Source organism: Scomber japonicus, chromosome 5, assembly GCF_027409825.1.
Source record: "Scomber japonicus isolate fScoJap1 chromosome 5, fScoJap1.pri, whole genome shotgun sequence".
In the NCBI taxonomy this organism is placed as follows: domain Eukaryota; kingdom Metazoa; phylum Chordata; class Actinopteri; order Scombriformes; family Scombridae; genus Scomber; species Scomber japonicus.
Genome location: NC_070582.1, coordinates 11,289,007 through 11,309,576, shown reverse-complemented (window position 1 = coordinate 11,309,576; position 20,570 = coordinate 11,289,007). Strand labels below are relative to the sequence as shown.

Here is a 20,570-nt window from a genome sequence, read left to right as displayed (position 1 = left end):
ATTTACTATTCTGTTAAAATGATGCTACAGCTCATGTATTTCAAATTGGCACTGTAGCTAGAGTATGACAGTAATCAAGGATGTAGTAGTTCCTGCATATCCTGTTTTATTCATGATCATAACGCAATTTAAATCATGCAACATATTCTCTTTCTAATCAGAAACCATTTTTTAGGCTGTGCTTGATTGATATTCTCCTAAATGTAGGGATATTTATTACTTCATTTTTTTTAACTGTGTTGTTGTGGTTCAATTAATTGTATTCATTTATGTATGGCTTTCTTTACATTATGTATCTTTTATAGTGTTAATAGTATTACCTTAATGGAAAGTTTGTCTTCATATTGCTAAGGTTTTATTAGTCGCATTATTATAATGTTGAATTGTTCAGTAAATATTGCATTTACCATTCCAAGTTTAAAGAGTAAGCCTAGGACAGTTGAGCACACTCAATAAAACAACATCACCGGTACCCATTTCCAGATAGGTGTCATAGTAATGCAAACATATTTGTTTAATGGATTTGTTTAACAGTTACGGAAGATGTAGAAACTACAATGCTGCACTTGTCGGACAACATGAATACTCTGTTCCATGTACATTCGTCATGTGTGGGAGAGGGTGGGAGCAAAACTATTACCAATGTCTATATAATCTGGTTGTCATCTACAGTGTGACTACTACCTGCTCTTGTGAGAACAAGCCCACAGTGGCAACCATGAAGAGATTAGTGTGGTTGTGTGTACTTTTTTTGTCTATTGCTGTCATCAATATTCAAGCCAAACAGGGTAAGACAAATATTTTCTGTGAAATTTGTAGATTCTGTGTAATAGTTTTCAGGGGTGACAGCAGTGTTTTCAGTGTGTTTCAGCAGTGTTGTCTTAGGATGTTTACAACATTCTAAGTAAGATAGAAAATCATCTATCACTAAATCTTTCAAAATATTTCACTCATACAAACAAAGAAATTTTAATAACACTGCCAAAACTTTTTTCTCTCATTGTGTTTACCCAGTTCGTAACCATGTCAGCACCATCTGCAGCACATGGGGCAGAGAGCACTTCAAGACGTTTGATGGTGACATTTACCAGTTTCCTGGTATGTGTGAATACAACCTGGCCTCCGATTGCCATGGGACTTACCAGGAGTTCTCGGTGCACATGAAGAGAAAAGAGAAACATGGAAACCTTACAGTCAGTTATGTGGTGGTCACCATCAATGACCTTTCTTTCCACCTCACCAAGAGTCTGGTCATGATGAATGACGGTCTGTAAGTAAAAAGCTACATAACCTGTACACGCAACCGTATTTCACTCTCTGTGTGTTTAGATTGAGTTAACATTTTCTCTCTCTCAGTGTCAAATTGCCATACTACAATGGTGGAGTACAAGTGGAAAAAAATGCTGTTTACATCAAGCTCCAGTCTAAAGTTGGCATTACTGTCATGTGGAACGGTGATGATGCAGTCATGGTAAAAGCTTCTACATGAAAATGTTCATCTTCTACATTTTGTGTGTGTGAAATTAAAACAGACAGTTAAATCAAATTGAGAACATTAGAGAGATTTTGGTTGGTAAATCATTCATAGTACATGCTTATTATTAAAATGACAAAATCCCAAACTTGTCATAATCTCTTGCTGTGTTACTGTGTCTTTATTAGGTAGAGCTGGATCATGATTATGCTAATCGTACTTGTGGACTTTGTGGAGACTTCAATGGTGTTTCTGTTGACAATGAGTTCATTCGTAATGGTTGGTTATTCTGTCTATTTATTCATTCATTTTATGTTAACAAACCCATACTGCATACTAATTTATATTCCTGTAACACTGTGAATATAATCACATACAGGCCGCAAAATTAGCCCTATTGAGTTTGGCAACAAACAGAAAGTCCATCGTCCAAACGACGACTGTGAGGACCCCTATGAAGAGGAAGATGAGAAAATGACTGTGTCGGATTCTTGCAAGAAGTTTGTGAGTTTGTTATCAGTATTGAGTTTGTTATTAGTATTAGAAATATCTTGTAATATCTGCAGCAAAGTAATTGTGTCTCTACTACCCTGTTTTTCACTTTTAGCAAACCACCTGTAAGGAGATGCTGCATTCAGAGTCCTGGAGCTCCTGCACCAAACTGATTGACCCTGCACCTTACATCCAGGCCTGTGTGCAGGACATGTGTGGCTGCATCAACAGTACAAATGACTTCTGTGTCTGCAGCACACTGTCTGAGTTCTCTCGGCAGTGTTCCCATGCTGGAGGAGAGCCTCCCAACTGGAGGACACCTCAGTTCTGTGGTAAAGTTTTTCTGTTTTCTCATCATCTTTACATGTTATACAACAAGAGTACTGAAACACTGAAATCAGCTCAATGAAAAGCAGCTAATTAAAGATTTACTCATAAAAAAGTTGCATAGTTACTGTCAATCCATCCAACAATCAATCAATTTTTATTTATATTGCACCAGATCAAAACAAAAGTTATCTCAAGGCACTTTTCACACAGAGCAGGTCTAAATTGTACACTTTAATTTAATTCAAAGAGACATCCAAACATCCACAAGAGAGCACAGAGAACTCCGGGGGAGAAGTTTAAGTTAGTGAATGCGTTGATAGTAGATTAATCTAAATGGATAGAGAAAAAGGAAGAAGAGAGAAGAGCAGTGCGCCATGGGAAGTGTATTCTGGATTGTACAGGAAGCCAATGCAGCAAAGCTAAAATGGGAGTAATATGATCTCTCTTACTAGTTTTTATCAGTACACGTGCAGCTACATTCTGGACCAGCTGGAGTGTCTTTCATAATTTGCTAGAGCAGCCTAATAATAATGAATTGCAATGATCCAGGTTAGAAGTAACAAATGCTTGGACTCATTTTTCTGCATCATTTTGAGACAGGGACATATCCTGATCAAATATAACTCCTAGATTCCTTACGGTGGTACTGGAGGCCAGAGTAATGTCAGAAAATGTGATTAAATGTGATTTTATCATGCAGTTTGAGAGATATAAACCAGATTATATATTTTTTAAACTGTATAAAGCAAGTCTGTATAAGTTCTACTTGGTTGACTGTAATGCGGTAAAGTTACTGTGTTAAAGGTCACCATATGATTTACAAATAAAGTACAAAAGCACAATAAAAGTCAAGTTACTGTACCTTCACCCTTGTTATACTACAGAATAATTCACATTAATTCACATCTACCTCAGTTCATTTCGATTGTACTGTCTCCTCACAGCTAAACAGTGCCCATTCAACATGGTTCATGAAGAGAGTGGTTCTCCTTGCATGAACACTTGCACACACTCGGACACAAGTTCACTGTGTGAGGACCACAAAATGGACGGCTGCTTCTGTCCTAATGGTCAGTGCTATTCACATATGAACCAGTGTTTCTCACTATATAATATTGTGCTGATTTATATTCACACTTTTATATAACTTTGTCCTTTGTCTATTTCAGGAACTGTGTTTGATGATATTTCCATGAGAGGGTGCATCGCTCAATCTGAATGTCAGTGCAAGCACAACAAAATCTATAACTCTGGTGAGGTCTACCAACGGGGCAGTGAGGAATGGTAGGTCAAATATTTCATAATGTTTCTTTGGGCGGCTGTGGCTCAGGAGGTAGAGCGGGTCAACCACTACTCGAAAGAATTAGTGTTTGATTCCCAGCTCTGTGTCTTTGGGCAAGATACTGAGTGTGTGTGAATGAGTGCAAGAGGACTAGAAAGGCTCTATATATTTGCAATCCATTTTAGTATAATGAATTATCTGATATCATTAATTGTGCATTTTTTTGTAAATCTCAAACTGTTTGGGTTGTTTCAGTACATGTTTTCAGGGTAAATGGAGTTGTGAGAGCCTCCCAACACCTGCAACATGTGCTGTTGAAGAGGGTTCACATGTAACTACGTTTGATGGGAAAACTTTCACCTTCCACGGAGATTGTTATTACACCTTGGCCAAGGTGGAAAGCAAGGTGAATGATTCATATTTGTACAATTCAGTGGGACAAGACATATATATATCAATTGATGTAAAAAAAAGTTCAATCTTACTTATATAGTTGTGCTTGTACTGTGTACATTGCAGGATGACAATAGTCCAAAGTTCAACATCCTGGTCCAGTTGATGCCATGTGTAAACCAAGAGTTTGACACTTGTCTGAAGTCCCTTAAAGTCGTGCTGAACAATGACAGAAATAATGTGAGTTAAAGCCGGTCACCTAAGATTACTGTTTTCAATTCACACAGATCTGCAACACTCAAATGATCAATTCTGTTTATATTCAGGCATTAATTTTCACTTCTGATGGGACAGTAAAGCAGAATATGCAGACCATCAGTTTGCCGTACCATTCAGGTAGGTCACACAGTAAGAAACTGAATTACACAAAATTAAACATATTAGTTTAATCCTTCATTTGTGCTATGATATCACAATATTACAATATTGTTTGTATCTCTTTTCATTCAAAAGGTGACATCAACATATTCCACGCTTCATCCTTTCACATTTTGCTCCAGACCAGTTTTGGGTTGCAAATTCAAATCCAACATGTGCCTGTCATGCAAGTGTATGTCAGCCTGGAACAGAGCTACAAATCAAAGACACGTGGTAAGTTTAAGTTTATTTATTTCTGAAACTGAAGCATTAGTGTCATCATGAAATATGTGACAGTAGTGTCTGTTTGATTTTTGTATTGTCTAGTTTGGCACACACAGCCCAACAGTCAAAAATGAAAACAGCATAACTAACTGAAAAGACAAAAATGTAAGATTTTAAATAGTGACAATACTGTTTTCACATATTTCAAATTTTTCATACAACAATGAAACAAATTTGAACTTTTGTTTTCTTATTTCATTAACAAAAACAACTACTCTGGTCAACTTATGTATTATAAGTTAAAATCATTAATTGAAAAAAAAAATCCAAAAGAATTAAACTCATCATTTGAGACCCATCTTTGGAGCTGCACAGTTCAATGTATAATGTTTATTTGTTTTTGGGTGAGGTGTGTGTGTGTGTGTGTGTGTGTGTGTGTGTGTGTGTGTGTGTGTGTGTGTGTGTGTGTGTGTGTGTGTGTGTGTGTGTGTTATTTAATTTCCCAATTAAATAATCCCCTAATCATTGTTGAGTTATTATCTCGATTTTATAAACTTACTCTTTAATTTGTGATGCAACTTTTAGTTTAGCTCCTAAAAGTTCAATTTAATTCAAAATATTTTGCATTATCAGGTTTATGTGGTAACTACAACATGATCCTGTCTGATGACATGAAGACTCCTCAGGAGATTGTGGAGGGAACAGCAATCACTTTTAGTAACTCCTGGAAGACTAACGCCGCGTGCGAAGACAGAGAAGAAAGACTTGATGACCCCTGCTCCCTCAGTGTGGAAAATGGTAAACAGCTCTGCTTGTTTATTCTACTGATTATCTGGTGATTTACACACTTACATCTTGTCAAGTATGTTATATTTAAGGCTATTACACAGTCGAACACAACTGTTTTACTGTTACTGTTTCCTCACTTTCAGAGGAGTATGCTAAACAATGGTGCACTTTGCTAATAAGTGCAAATGATACCTTCGCACAGTGTCATTCGGTGGTGGATCCTGAGATGTACTACAAGGTACAGAAAAACATTTTCTGTTTATCTTTCATTTAATTAAATGATAATGAGACACATTTTCTAAAAGTGTTTTCTTTCTTCTGTAGAGGTGTACTTATGCAACCTGTAACTGTGAGAAGAGTGAGGCCTGTCTGTGTGCCGTCTTCTCCTCCTACGCACGAGCTTGTGCATCTAATGGAGTGTTCTTAACAAATTGGAGAGACAAAGTGTGCGGTAAGGATTTCTTTATTTGAGTGATGATTTCTTTGATTTAGTTTGATTAACATCTTCCCTTTTAATAGTTGGTCTTAAAACTGTAATCATTTTCATGTTGTGCATAAATCAGATAAATACACAAAAAGCTGCCCAGCATCCCAGACCTTCTCTTACAAGCATCAGAGATGCCAGTTGACGTGTAGATCACTGGGCTCAAAGCAGGAGAGCTGCACTTCTGACTTCTTGCCTGTGGATGGCTGCTCCTGTGCTGAGGGTCTCTACCTAAATGAAAAGGGCATCTGTGTCCCCATGGCAAAATGTCAATGCTACCACGATGGCGCCTACATCAAGCCAGGAAAGTCTATAAACATCAAGGACGAGCATTGGTAAGTCAGTTGTTTCCATTTCAGTGGCCTTGCACTTCAAATCAATGATCTTAGACTGATGATTTTCCTTTATAGAAACTGAATTGTTAGTTTATAACTTTGTGTTGCATGCTGAATCTTTTGTCTTCTTCTAGTGTGTGCACTAATGGAGTGCTTCACTGCCATTCTTGGAACGCCCCTTCATCAAGTAAGGGTTTGGGATTTTCAAACATGACACAAAATGTTGTCGATTCAATGTGACAATATGTAATCAGTTTCTGCTTCTGTTACAGAGTGCCAATCTCCGAAAGTATTCTTCAACTGCTCCACTGCTGGCACAGGACAGTATTGCCCTCGAACTTGTTCAAATTTGGACAACGATGATTGTGTGAGCCATTTTCTCCACTGTGTCCAAATTTACCTCTCCATCACAAATAACACAATCTAAAATTTATTTACCAAATTTAACAGTAAACAGTATGTTACATTGATGATGTAATGTTTTCCATTACTTGTGATTTTTTTACCTTCCAGGACTCCACAGAGTGTAAATCAGGCTGTCGCTGTCCATTTGGCCTTGTTGATGATGGCAAAGGTTCCTGTGTGAAAGAACATGAATGTCCATGTCAGCATGACGGGCATCTCTATATCCGTGGAGCACACATTTCTAACAAGTGCAACACTTGGTATGACCTTGTTTTGATAAGAAATAATAAACTATGATGAACAAATATTATATGTCTGAATCTACTAGATGTCTGAATCTGAATCTTACTATTACTGATGCATCTAGTACCTGCAAAAGTGGAAAATGGGAGTGCACAAAGAAAAAATGCCCAGGAACCTGCATTATTTATGGAAGTGGTCATTACACTACATTTGATCAGCGAACATATGGGTTTCAAGGACAGTGTTCCTATGTTGCTGTCAAGGTAAACAATGGATGTCAACATCATCCAATTCACAGTTTTATGTGTCTTATGAGTCTTATTCCCCTCATCCAGGCGTTGTCTCCGAAATTGTTAGACATGACATTCATAGATTTATGATTTAGTGTTAATCTTGAACATCAGTGTTGAAAGACAGTCAATATATGATGCCTGAAAAAATGTTTGCCTGAATTAAGCTGTGTTTACCTCCATTAACTTTAAAATGAGTGCTTCTCATAATAAGAAATGAATGAAATGCATGTAACTGTACCATCTCTCTCTTTTAAGAATAAATGTGGCAATAAAACAGTACAGGACAACTTCGGAGTTATCACAGAAAATGTACCATGTGGCACCACAGGCACCACATGCTCCAAAACTGTCCGAATCCAACTTGGGGTAATATTTCATACAACACCTGACATTTAAGTAAAATATCAAACAGCAGTTCTTACATTTTAATAAAAACAACATAATCCTACTTAACATTACAGAGAATGGAAGTCAAACTGTCAAAGGGTAAATATGAAGAGGAGGACCAGGGACATGGCAGTGAGATTCAGTACAAAATAAGGAGAGTTGGTTTGTATCTGGTCATAGAATCTGCCATTGGTCTGACAGTGTTATGGGATAAGAAAACAACTGTTCGCGTCATCTTGGAACCACGGCACAGTGTGAGTCTCACTATATCTGAACAATAAAATTGTTTTAGTGATGATCAATTAAATTTCTGAGAGATTTTAAATCTAGATTTTTGAGACGGTGCATCTGTAGTATAACTGTCTTTGCAATGGTACTGATACACAGTACCATTGCTGAAAAAGGCATTTATTAAAATATAAAGTCAATACAATAGCATATTCTGTTTGTAATTATAACACAGATATATTTATTCCTGCCTATTCCTTGTAACGTGACAGTATTTTTTAGTGAATGTGGTCACTATGTAAAATAATTTGGTGACTCTTCTGTTTGGCTCTACAGGGAGAGGTATGTGGCCTTTGTGGAAATTCTGATGGTGATGGACAGAATGACTTCACCACCCAGGGTCAGCTGAAAGTGAGCAATCTGTTAGAATTTGCAAACAGCTGGAAAGTGTCCAGCAGTTGTCCAGATGCGGAAACTAATGTGGATCCTTGTGGAGTAAAACCCAACCGACATCATTGGGCAAAAATGATGTGCAACATTATAAATGGTGATACTTTCAAAGACTGCCACAATAAGGTAATACAATATTTGTTTTTGATTTATCATTTTATATGATTAATTATTAACACATTTTTTTAAATCTATCATACATTTTGGTAACAGGTACAGCCACGTCCATTTTATGAAAACTGTGTGAAAGACTCATGTGCCTGTGACACTGGAGGAGACTGTGAATGTTTCTGCTCATCAGTTGCAGCTTATGCACAAGCTTGTAATGAGGCTGGTGTCTGTGTTGCATGGAGAACTCCAGAAATCTGTCGTAAGTAATCAAACTTAAATTAAAAGTAAGACCTTTCAGCTTTTTCTGTGACAAAACCCAATTTTTCAATCCCCAAATTCTTATAACCTCAGCAAAATTTAACCCAGAGATTTTTCAAGATGTGTTTGATGTGTTATTGGTTGTGTTACTCTTTTCTTCATAAACAAGGTGGGTCATATTCTGTCCTGTTTGTTTTTTTATTTCAAAAATTGAATATAATTGAGTGGACTCCACATGTAATCAAAGCTCCTGTACATCAGTCTAAGGTCATCAGTGCTCTATGAAAATTTTAATTTTTAATGACTAAAATAATTTATGTATTTAATAGTTTTACATTAATATACTCTTAAATTCGGAGTAATTTAGTATTACACAATGTTATTGAGGACTGTTAGTGTTTTGTGTTTGTTTTGTTTCCAAAATTGCCTTAAGGTTCATTATTCACCACAATTATGAAAAATTATAAACTGCACAATAACATTAGCGGGAAAAAATGACTAAATGACAGGTACGCAGACTCATTAGGACTAGTAGCACACTATACAGCACCTGAGACAGGGAGAGCGACTCCCTACTGTGACATAATATGACAAATTGTTGTTTTGAGCACTGCTCAAAATACCATAACTTTTGTCTTAATTTTGGTCTCTATGTCTCACAAAACAATTTTTTTTTTTAATTTTAAAAAATCAACCTGCAACTTGCTCGTTAACAGTGAGTATTTTCCTTAAACATTCATGACAGTTTTCTCTCATTTAGAAAAAAGTTATGACTTTCTACATTTAGCTACAACTAAATGCAATTGTCAGCAGACGGGGAGTTCCGGTCCTCTGCAATGAGGCCAATGTGGAAGTAACTTAGAACTGCACCAACTTCTCACTTGATTTCTAACCTCAGTAAACGTTTTCAAAATGTGTTTATGGTCTCAATCGCTAATTTAAAGCCTTCTTCAATGCAGTTTGATATTCATTTGTGAACATTTAGCATCCCTGATGTTATATTTGATGATAAAACAGGTATGCATTAGGACGTGGCTACATAGTGATTGACAGGTTGATTGATTCACAGGTTCAGGAGGGCGGACAGATAGACTGTATGGAAATACCTGTGAACGTGTTTCACACCGACAATTTTCTCCGGAGTTTTGTGTTTATAGTTAGTCGTAACAGCAAACTTGGTTATCATCACCAGGTTGCCGGTGTAGACTGTGGTAGGTAGGGGTCCCTGAGATCCAGCTCTCGCAACCTCCCCCGCTCCGTCCTCTTGCTCCTCCAGATGCCCATATAAGTTGAATCTGTGTTCTTTTTTTCCCGACATGCACCTCAAATTTTTAAGATGGCGCTGCTCAGATCCAATACTATTGGCCTCAAAGCAGCAGTCCATAAACCAATGGGTGACGTCACGGCTATTACGTCCATACTATATACAGTCTATGATTGTCAGGCACTAAAGCAATAGGTGCAATTTAAGTTTTATATCTTTTCAGTAAGTAACACATTGTACAGAGACCGGATTGTTAATAAATAATTACATAATAAATAAGTTAATTAGTTATGATTACTCAATATTTCCTTTATTCAAACGTATCCCGTATCTTTTCATTTTAGCTGTCTTTTGTGACTACTACAATAAACTGGGTGAATGCAAGTGGCACTACCATCCTTGCCATACACCTTGTTACAGGACCTGTTTGAATCCGCAAAAAATTTGCAGCAACAACTCTATACCCAACCTAGAAGGTAAGAGGTCAATTCATAACATACCATCTTAATTTGAATCTGAAACCACTGCATTAAGTTAAAATTTAACATGCTGAGTTGATCCTACTTGGTATACTTGTGATAATTAATGTATGTGATCAAATATTAAGAGACCAGACCAGTTTCACATTCCAATACTTTAAAAAATATGTGAATGACAATGCTCTTATTGTCAAAACATATTGTACAATGCGTTATGCTCTAATTTTTACAGGCTGCTACCCTATGTGTCCAAAGGATAAGCCAATATTTGATGAGAACAAGCAGATATGTGTGGAGGAGTGTGAGCCAACTATAACTACAACTACATCTACACCAACAACCACCATACCTATTACTACAACTGAACAGCCAACTACAACTACATTTACAACACCAACCACCATACTTATTACTACAACTGAAAGCCCAACCACAACCACAACATCTACTACTCCAACAACTGAAACCCCTACTACAACTGAAGGGCCAACCACTACTCCATGTATTAAAACGTGTGAGTGGTCAGAATGGTATGATGTGCATAATCCACAAAGTGATGGTAGTGACTGGGAAACATATGAAAACATCACAAACAGCGGTAAAGAAATATGTGAAAATCGAAAAAACATTGATTGTAGAGCAACACAAAATCCTAACATGGATTTTGATGACTTTGTGAGTGAAACTCAACAAGTTGTTTCATGTGATCCGGAATATGGCTTAATATGCAAAAAAAAGGACCAGACAAGCCGTCCATTTAAGTGTTTCAATTATAAGATCAGAGTTTGCTGTGAGGTAGAGATATGTCATACCACAACACCATCAACATCAACATCAACATCAACAACCATATCTCCTACTACAACTGAAAGACCAACCACAACTACAACATCTACAACACCAACCACCACTACTCCTACTACAACTGAGACGCCAACCACAACATCTACAACACCAACCACCACTACTCCTACAACAACTGAAAGACCAACCACAACCACAACATCTACAACACCAACCACCACTACTCCTACTACAACTGAAAGCCCAACCACAACCACAACATCTACAACACCAACCACCACTACTCCTACTACAACTGAAAGCCCAACCACAACCACAACATCTACAACACCAACCACCACTACTCCTACTACAACTGAAAGCCCAACCACAACCACAACATCTACAACACCAACCATCACTACTCCTACTACAACTGAAGGGCCAACCACTACTCCATGTATTAAAACGTGTGAGTGGTCAGAATGGTATGATGTGCATAATCCACAAAGTGATGGTAATGACTGGGAAACATATGAAAACATCACAAACAGCGGTAAAGAAATATGTGAAAATCGAAAAAACATTGATTGTAGAGCAACACAAAATCCTAACATGGATTTTGATGACTTTGTGAGTGGAACTCAACAAGTTGTTTCATGTGATCCGGAATATGGCTTAATATGCAAAAAAAAGGACCAGAAAAGCCGTCCATTTAAGTGTTTCAATTATAAGATCAGAGTTTGTTGTGAGGTAGAGATATGTCATACCACAACACCATCAACATCAACACCAACAACCACTACTCCTACGACAACTGAAAGCCCAACCACAACCACAACATCTACAACACCAACCATCACTACTCCTACTACAACTGAAAGCCCAACCACGACCACAACATCTACAACACCAACCACCACTACTCCTACTACAACTGAAAGCCCAACCACAACTACAACATCTACAACACCAACCACCACTACTCCTACTACAACTGAAAGCCCAACCACAACCACAACATCTACAACACCAACCACCACTACTCCTACTACAACTGAAAGCCCAACCACAACCACAACATCTACAACACCAACCACCACTACTCCTACTACAACTGAAAGCCCAACCACAACCACAACATCTACAACACCAACCATCACTACTCCTACTACAACTGAAGGGCCAACCACTACTCCATGTATTAAAACGTGTGAGTGGTCAGAATGGTATGATGTGCATAATCCACAAAGTGATGGTAATGACTGGGAAACATATGAAAACATCACAAACAGCGGTAAAGAAATATGTGAAAATCGAAAAAACATTGATTGTAGAGCAACACAAAATCCTAACATGGATTTTGATGACTTTGTGAGTGGAACTCAACAAGTTGTTTCATGTGATCCGGAATATGGCTTAATATGCAAAAAAAAGGACCAGAAAAGCCGTCCATTTAAGTGTTTCAATTATAAGATCAGAGTTTGTTGTGAGGTAGAGATATGTCATACCACAACACCATCAACATCAACAACCATATCTCCTACTACAACTGAAAGCCCAACCACAACTACAACATCTACAACACCAACCATCACTACTCCTACTACAACTGAAAGCCCAACCACGACCACAACATCTACAACACCAACCACCACTACTCCTACTACAACTGAAAGCCCAACCACAACTACAACATCTACAACACCAACCACCACTACTCCTACTACAACTGAAAGCCCAACCACGACCACAACATCTACAACACCAACCACCACTACTCCTACTACAACTGAAAGCCCAACCACAACTACAACATCTACAACACCAACCACCACTAGTCCTACTACAACTGAAAGCCCAACCACAACCACAACATCTACAACACCAACCACCACTACTCCTACTACAACTGAAAGCCCAACTACAACACCAACCACCACTACTCCTACTACAACTGAAAGGCCAACCACTACTCCATGTATTAAAACGTGTAAGTGGTCAGAATGGTATGACGTGCATAATCCACAAACTGATGGTAGTGACTGGGAAACATATGAAAACATCACAAACAGCGGTAAAGAAATATGTGAAAATCGAAAAAACATTGATTGTAGAGCGACACAAAAGCCTGACAAGGATTTTGATGACTTTGTGAGTGAAACTCAACAAGTTGTTTCATGTGATCCGGAATATGGCTTAATATGCAAGAAAGAGGATCAGACAAGCCGTCCATATAAGTGTTTAAATTATAAGATCAGAGTTTGTTGTGAGGTAGAGATATGTCATACCACAACACCATCAACATCAACAACCACTACTCCTACTACAACTGAAAGCCCAACCACAACTACAACATCTACAACACCAACCACCACTAGTCCTACTACAACTGAAAGCCCAACCACAACCACAACATCTACAACACCAACCACCACTACTCCTACTACAACTGAAAGCCCAACCACAACCACAACGTCTACAACACCAACCACCACTACTCCTACTACAACTGAAAGCCCAACCACAACTACAACATCTACAACACCAACCACCACTACTCCTACTACAACTGCAAGTCCAACCTCAACCACAACATCTACAACACCAACCACCACTAGTCCTACCACAACTGAAAGCCCAACCACAAGTACAACATCTACAACACCAACCACCACTACTCCTACTACAACTGAAAGCCCAACCACAACATCTACAACACCAACCACCACTACTCCTACTACAACTGAAAGCCCAACTACAACACCAACCACCACTACTCCTACTACAACTGAAAGGCCAACCACTACTCCATGTATTAAAACGTGTGAGTGGTCAGAATGGTATGACGTGCATAATCCACACACTGATGGTAGTGACTGGGAAACATATGAAAACATCACAAACAGCGGTAAAGAAATATGTGAAAATCGAAAAAACATTGATTGTAGAGCAACACAAAAGCCTGACAAGGATTTTGATGACTTTGTGAGTGAAACTCAACAAGTTGTTTCATGTGATCCGGAATATGGCTTAATATGCAAAAAAAAGGACCAGACAAGCCGTCCATTTAAGTGTTTAAATTATAAGATAAGAGTTTGTTGTGAGGTAGAGATATGTCATACCACAACACCATCAACATCAACAACCATATCTCCTACTACAACTGAAAGCCCAACCACAACTACAACATCTACAACACCAACTACCACTACTCCTACTACAACTGAGACGCCAACCACAACCACAACATCTACAACACCAACCACCACTACTCCTACTACAACTGAAAGCCCAACCACAACCACATCTACAACACCAACCACCACTACTCCTACTACAACTGAAAGCCCAATCACAACCACAACATCTACAACACCAACCACCACTACTCCTACTACAACTGAAAGCCCAACCACAACCACAACATCTACAACACCAACAACCACTACTCCTACTACAACTGAGACGCCAACCACAACTACAACATCTACAACACCAACTACCACTACTCCTACTACAACTGAAAGTCCAACCTCAACCACAACATCTACAACACCAACCACCACTACTCCTACTACAACTGAAAGCCCAACCACAACTACAACATCTACAACACCAACCACCACTACTCCTACTACAACTGAAAGCCCAACTACAACACCAACCACCACTACTCCTACTACAACTGAAAGGCCAACCACTACTCCATGTATTAAAACATGTGAGTGGTCAGAATGGTATGACGTGCATAATCCACAAACTGATGGTAGTGACTGGGAAACATATGAAAACATCACAAACAGCGGTAAAGAAATATGTGAAAATCGAAAAAACATTGACTGTAGAGCGACACAAAAGCCTGACAAGGATTTTGATGACTTTGTGAGTGAAACTCAACAAGTTGTTTCATGTGATCCGGAATATGGCTTAATATGCAAAAAAGAGGATCAGACAAGCCGTCCATATAAGTGTTTAAATTATAAGATCAGAGTTTGTTGTGAGGTAGAGATATGTCATACCACAACGCCATCAACATCTACAACACCAACCACCACTACTCCTACTACAACTGAAAGCCCAACCACAACTACAACATCTACAACACCAACCACCATTACTCCTACTACAACTGAAAGCCCAACCACAACTACAACATCTACAACACCAACCACCATTACTCCTACTACAACTGAAAGCCCAACCACAACCACAACATCTACAACACCAACCACCACTAGTCCTACCACAACTGAAAGCCCAACCACAACTACATCTACAACACCAACCACCACTACTCCTACTACAACTGAAAGCCCAACCACAACCACAACCACAACATCTACAACACCAACCACCACTACTCCTACTACAACTGAAAGCCCAACTACAACACCAACCACCACTACTCCCACTACAACTGAAAGGCCAACCACTACTCCATGTATTAAAACGTGTGAGTGGTCAGAATGGTATGACGTGCATAATCCACAAACTGATGGTAGTGACTGGGAAACATATGAAAATATCACAAACAGCGGTAAAGAAATATGTGAAAATCGAAAAAACATTGATTGTAGAGCAACACAAAAGCCTGACAAGGATTTTGATGACTTTGTGAGTGAAACTCAACAAGTTGTTTCATGTGATCCGGAATATGGCTTAATATGCAAGAAAAAGGACCAGACAAGCCGTCCATATAAGTGTTTAAATTATGAGATCAGAGTTTGTTGTGAGGTAGAGATATGTCATACCACAACACCATCAACATCAATCACCACTACTCCTACTACAACTGAAAGCCCAACCACAACTACAACATCTACAACACCAACCACCACTACTCCTACGACAACTGAGACGCCAACCACAACCACAACATCTACAACACCAACCACGACTACTCCTACTACAACTGAAAGCCCAACTACAACTACAACATCTACAACACCAACCACCACTACTCCTACTACAACTGAAAGCCCAACCACAACTACAACATCTACAACACCAACCACCATTACTCCTACTACAACTGAAAGCCCAACCACAACCACAACATCTACAACACCAACCACCACTAGTCCTACTACAACCGAAAGCCCAACCACAACTACATCTACAACACCAACCACCACTACTCCTACTACAACTGAAAGCCCAACCACAACCACAACATCTACAACACCAACCACCACTACTCCTACTACAACTGAAAGCCCAACTACAACTACAACATCTACAACACCAACCACCACTACTCCTACTACAACTGAGACGCCAACCACAACCACAACATCTACAACACCAACCACCACTACTCCTACTACAACTGAGACGCCAACCACAACTACAACATCTACTACTCCAACCACCACTACTCCTACTACAACTGAAAGCCCAACCACAACTACATCTGCAACACCAACCACCACTACTCCTACTACAACTGAAAGCCCAACCACAACTACAACATCTACAACACCAACCACCACTACTCATACTACAACTGAAGGGCCAACCACAACTACAACATCTACAACACCAACCACCACTACTCCTACTACAACTGAAAGCCCAACCACAACTACAACATCTACAACACCAACCACCACTACTCCTACTACAACTGAAAGCCCAACTACAACTACAACATCTACAACACCAACCACCACTACTCCTACTACAACTGAGAGGCCAACCACAACCATAACTTCAACTACTGTCACCACAAAGGGGTCAACAACGGAATTTACTGAAAGCTCAACCACAACGGAATCAATCATCACTAATTCCCAATATACATCAACCATAGGAACCGGACCTCAAAACAGTACAAACACAACATCAACCACCATTTCTCCTACTACAACTGAAGGGCCAACCACAACTACAACCTCTACAACACCAACCACTACTACTCCTACTACAACTGAAAGCCCAACCACAACACCAACCACCACTACTCCTACTACAACTGAAAGAACAACCACAACCACAACCTCTACAATATCAACCACCATACCTCCTACTACAACTGAAAGCCCAACCACAACTACAACATCTACAACACCAACCACCACTACTCCTACTACAACTGAAAGCCCAACCACAACTACAACATCTACAACACCAACCACCACTACTCCAACTACAACTGAGACGCCAACCACAACCACAAAATCTACAACACCAACCACCACTACTCCTACTACAACTGAGACGCCAACCACAACCACAACATCTACAACACCAACCACCACTACTCCTACTACAACTGTAAGCCCAACCACAACCACAATATCTACAACACCAACCATCACTACTCCTACTACAACTGTAAGTCCAACCACAACCACAACATCTACAACACCAACCACCACTACTCCTACTACAACTGAGACGCCAACCACAACCACAACATCTACAACACCAACCACCACTACTCCTACTACAACTGAGACGCCAACCACAACTACAACATCTACAACACCAACCACCACTACTCCTACAACAACTGAGAACCCAACCACAACCACAACATCTACAACACCAACCACCACTACTCCTACTACAACTGAGACGCCAACCACAACTACAACATCTACTACTCCAACCACCACTACTCCTACAACAACTGAAAGCCCAACCACAACCACAACCTCTACAACACCAACTACCACTACTCCTACTACAACTGTAAGCCCAACCACAACCACAACATCTACAACACCAACCACCCTCCCCCCTACAACAACTGAAAGCCCAACCACAACTACAACTTCTACAACACCAACCACCACTACTCCTACTACAACTGAGAGTCCAACCACAACCACAACATCTACAAAACCAACCACCCTTCCCCCTACAACAACTGAAAGCCCAACCACAACCACAACCTCTACAACACCAACTACCACTACTCCTACTACAACTGTAAGCCCAACCACAACCACAACATCTACAACACCAACCACCCTCCCCCCTACAACAACTGAAAGCCCAACCACAACTACAACTTCTACAACACCAACCACCACTACTCCTACTACAACTGAGACGCCAACCACAACCACAACATCTACAACACCAACCACCACTACTCCTACTACAACTGAAAGCCCAACCACAACCACAACCTCTACAACTCCAACCACCCTTCCCCCTACAACAACTGAAAGCCCAACCACAACCACAACCTCTACAACACCAACTACCACTACTCCTACTACAACTGTAAGCCCAACCACAACCACAACATCTACAACACCAACCACCCTCCCCCCTACAACAACTGAAAGCCCAACCACAACTACAACTTCTACAACACCAACCACCACTACTCCTACTACAACTGAGAGTCCAACCACAACCACAACATCTACAACACCAACCACCCTTCCCCCTACAACAACTGAAAGCCCAACCACAACCACAACCTCTACAACACCAACTACCACTACTCCTACTACAACTGTAAGCCCAACAACAACCACAACATCTACAACACCAACCACCCTCCCCCCTACAACAACTGAAAGCCCAACCACAACTACAACTTCTACAACACCAACCACCACTACTCCTACTACAACTGAGACGCCAACCACAACCACAACATCTACAACACCAACCACCACTACTCCTACTACAACTGTAAGCCCAACCACAACCACAACCTCTACAACTCCAACCACCCTTCCCCCTACAACAACTGAAAGCCCAACCACAACTACAACCTCTACAACACCAACCACTACTACTCCTACTACAACTGAAAGGCCAACCACAACTACAACACCAACCACCACTACTCCTACTACAACTGAAAGAACAACCACAACCACAACCTCTACAATATCAACCACCATACCTCCTACTACAACTGAAAGACCAACCACAACTACAACATCTACAACACCAACCACCACTACTCCTACTACAACTGAAAGCCCAACCACAACTACAACATCTACAACACCAACCACCACTACTCCAACTACAACTGAGACGCCAACCACAACCACAACATCTACAACACCAACCACCACTACTCCTACTACAACTGAGAGCCCAACCACAACTACAACAACTACAACACCAACCACCACTACTCCTACAACAACTGAGAGCCCAACCACAACCACAACATCTACAACACCAACCACCACTACTCCTACTACAACTGAGACGCCAACCACAACTACAACATCTACTACTCCAACCACCACTACTCCTACAACAACTGAAAGCCCAACCACAACCACAACCTCTACAACACCAACTACCACTACTCCTACTACAACTGTAAGCCCAACCACAACCACAACATCTACAACACCAACCACCCTCCCCCCTACAACAACTGAAAGCCCAACCACAACTACAACTTCTACAACACCAACCACCACTACTCCTACTACAACTGAAAGCCCAACCACAACTACAACAACTACAACACCAACCACCACTACTCCTACTACAACTGAAAGCCCAACCACAACTACAACATCTACAACACCAACCACCACTACTCCTACTACAACTGAGAGTCCAACCACAACCACAACATCTACAACACCAACCACCACTACTCCTACTACAACTGAAAGCCCAACCACAACTACAACAACTACAACACCAACCACCACTACTCCTACTACAACTGAAAGCCCAACCACAACCACAACATCTACAACACCAACCACCACTACTCCTACTACAACTGTAAGCCCAACCACAACCACAACATCTACAACACCAACCACCACTACTCCTACTACAACTGAGACGCCAACCACAACCACAACATCTACAACACCAACCACCACTACTCCTACTACAACTGAGAGCCTAACCACAACTACAACAACTACAACACCAACCACCACTACTCCTACTACAACTGAAAGCCCAACCACAACTACAACATCTACAACACCAACCACCACTACTCCTACTACAACTGAAAGCCCAACCACAACTACAACATCTACAACACCAACCACCATTACTCCTACTACAACTGAAAGCCCAACCACAACTACAACATCTACAACACCAACCACCACTACTCCTACTACAACTGAAAGCCCAACCACAACTACAACATCTACAACACCAACCACCACTACTCCTACTACAACTGAAAGCCCAACCACAACTACAACATCTACAACACCAAGCACCACTACTCCTACTACAACTGAAAGCCCAACCACAACTACAACCTCTACAACACCAACTACCCTACCTCCTACTACAACTAAGAGTCCAACCACAACTACAATTACAACATCAACCATCATTACTCCTACTACAACTGAAAGAACCACAACATCAATAACGCCAACCACCGTACCTCCTAGTACAACTGAAGGGCCAACAACTACTCAAGGACCCTGCTATCCATTTAATGTTAAAGTAAGAATCTTTATGTATTGAG

The 20,570-nt window shown here is 40.1% G+C and overlaps 1 protein-coding gene across 1 annotated transcript; it reads left to right on the top strand.

The window, feature by feature from the left end:
• Positions 1-578: 578 nt before the first annotated feature.
• Positions 579-20,185, top strand: LOC128359353 (mucin-2-like; the record flags this gene model as incomplete). The annotated part of the gene is made up of 28 exons (XM_053319846.1): positions 579-621; positions 1,015-1,270; positions 1,357-1,471; positions 1,663-1,753; positions 1,854-1,978; positions 2,082-2,298; positions 3,241-3,366; positions 3,466-3,580; positions 3,834-3,972; positions 4,098-4,211; positions 4,298-4,367; positions 4,485-4,622; positions 5,247-5,411; positions 5,546-5,640; positions 5,727-5,853; positions 5,966-6,221; positions 6,356-6,408; positions 6,494-6,588; positions 6,735-6,886; positions 6,994-7,132; positions 7,418-7,528; positions 7,624-7,803; positions 8,114-8,353; positions 8,441-8,597; positions 10,205-10,336; positions 10,572-10,640; positions 15,759-18,361; positions 19,031-20,185. Coding segments are annotated over exons 1-28 (7,278 nt in total), but the record flags the coding sequence as incomplete, so codon positions are not given.
• Positions 20,186-20,570: the final 385 nt, after the last annotated feature.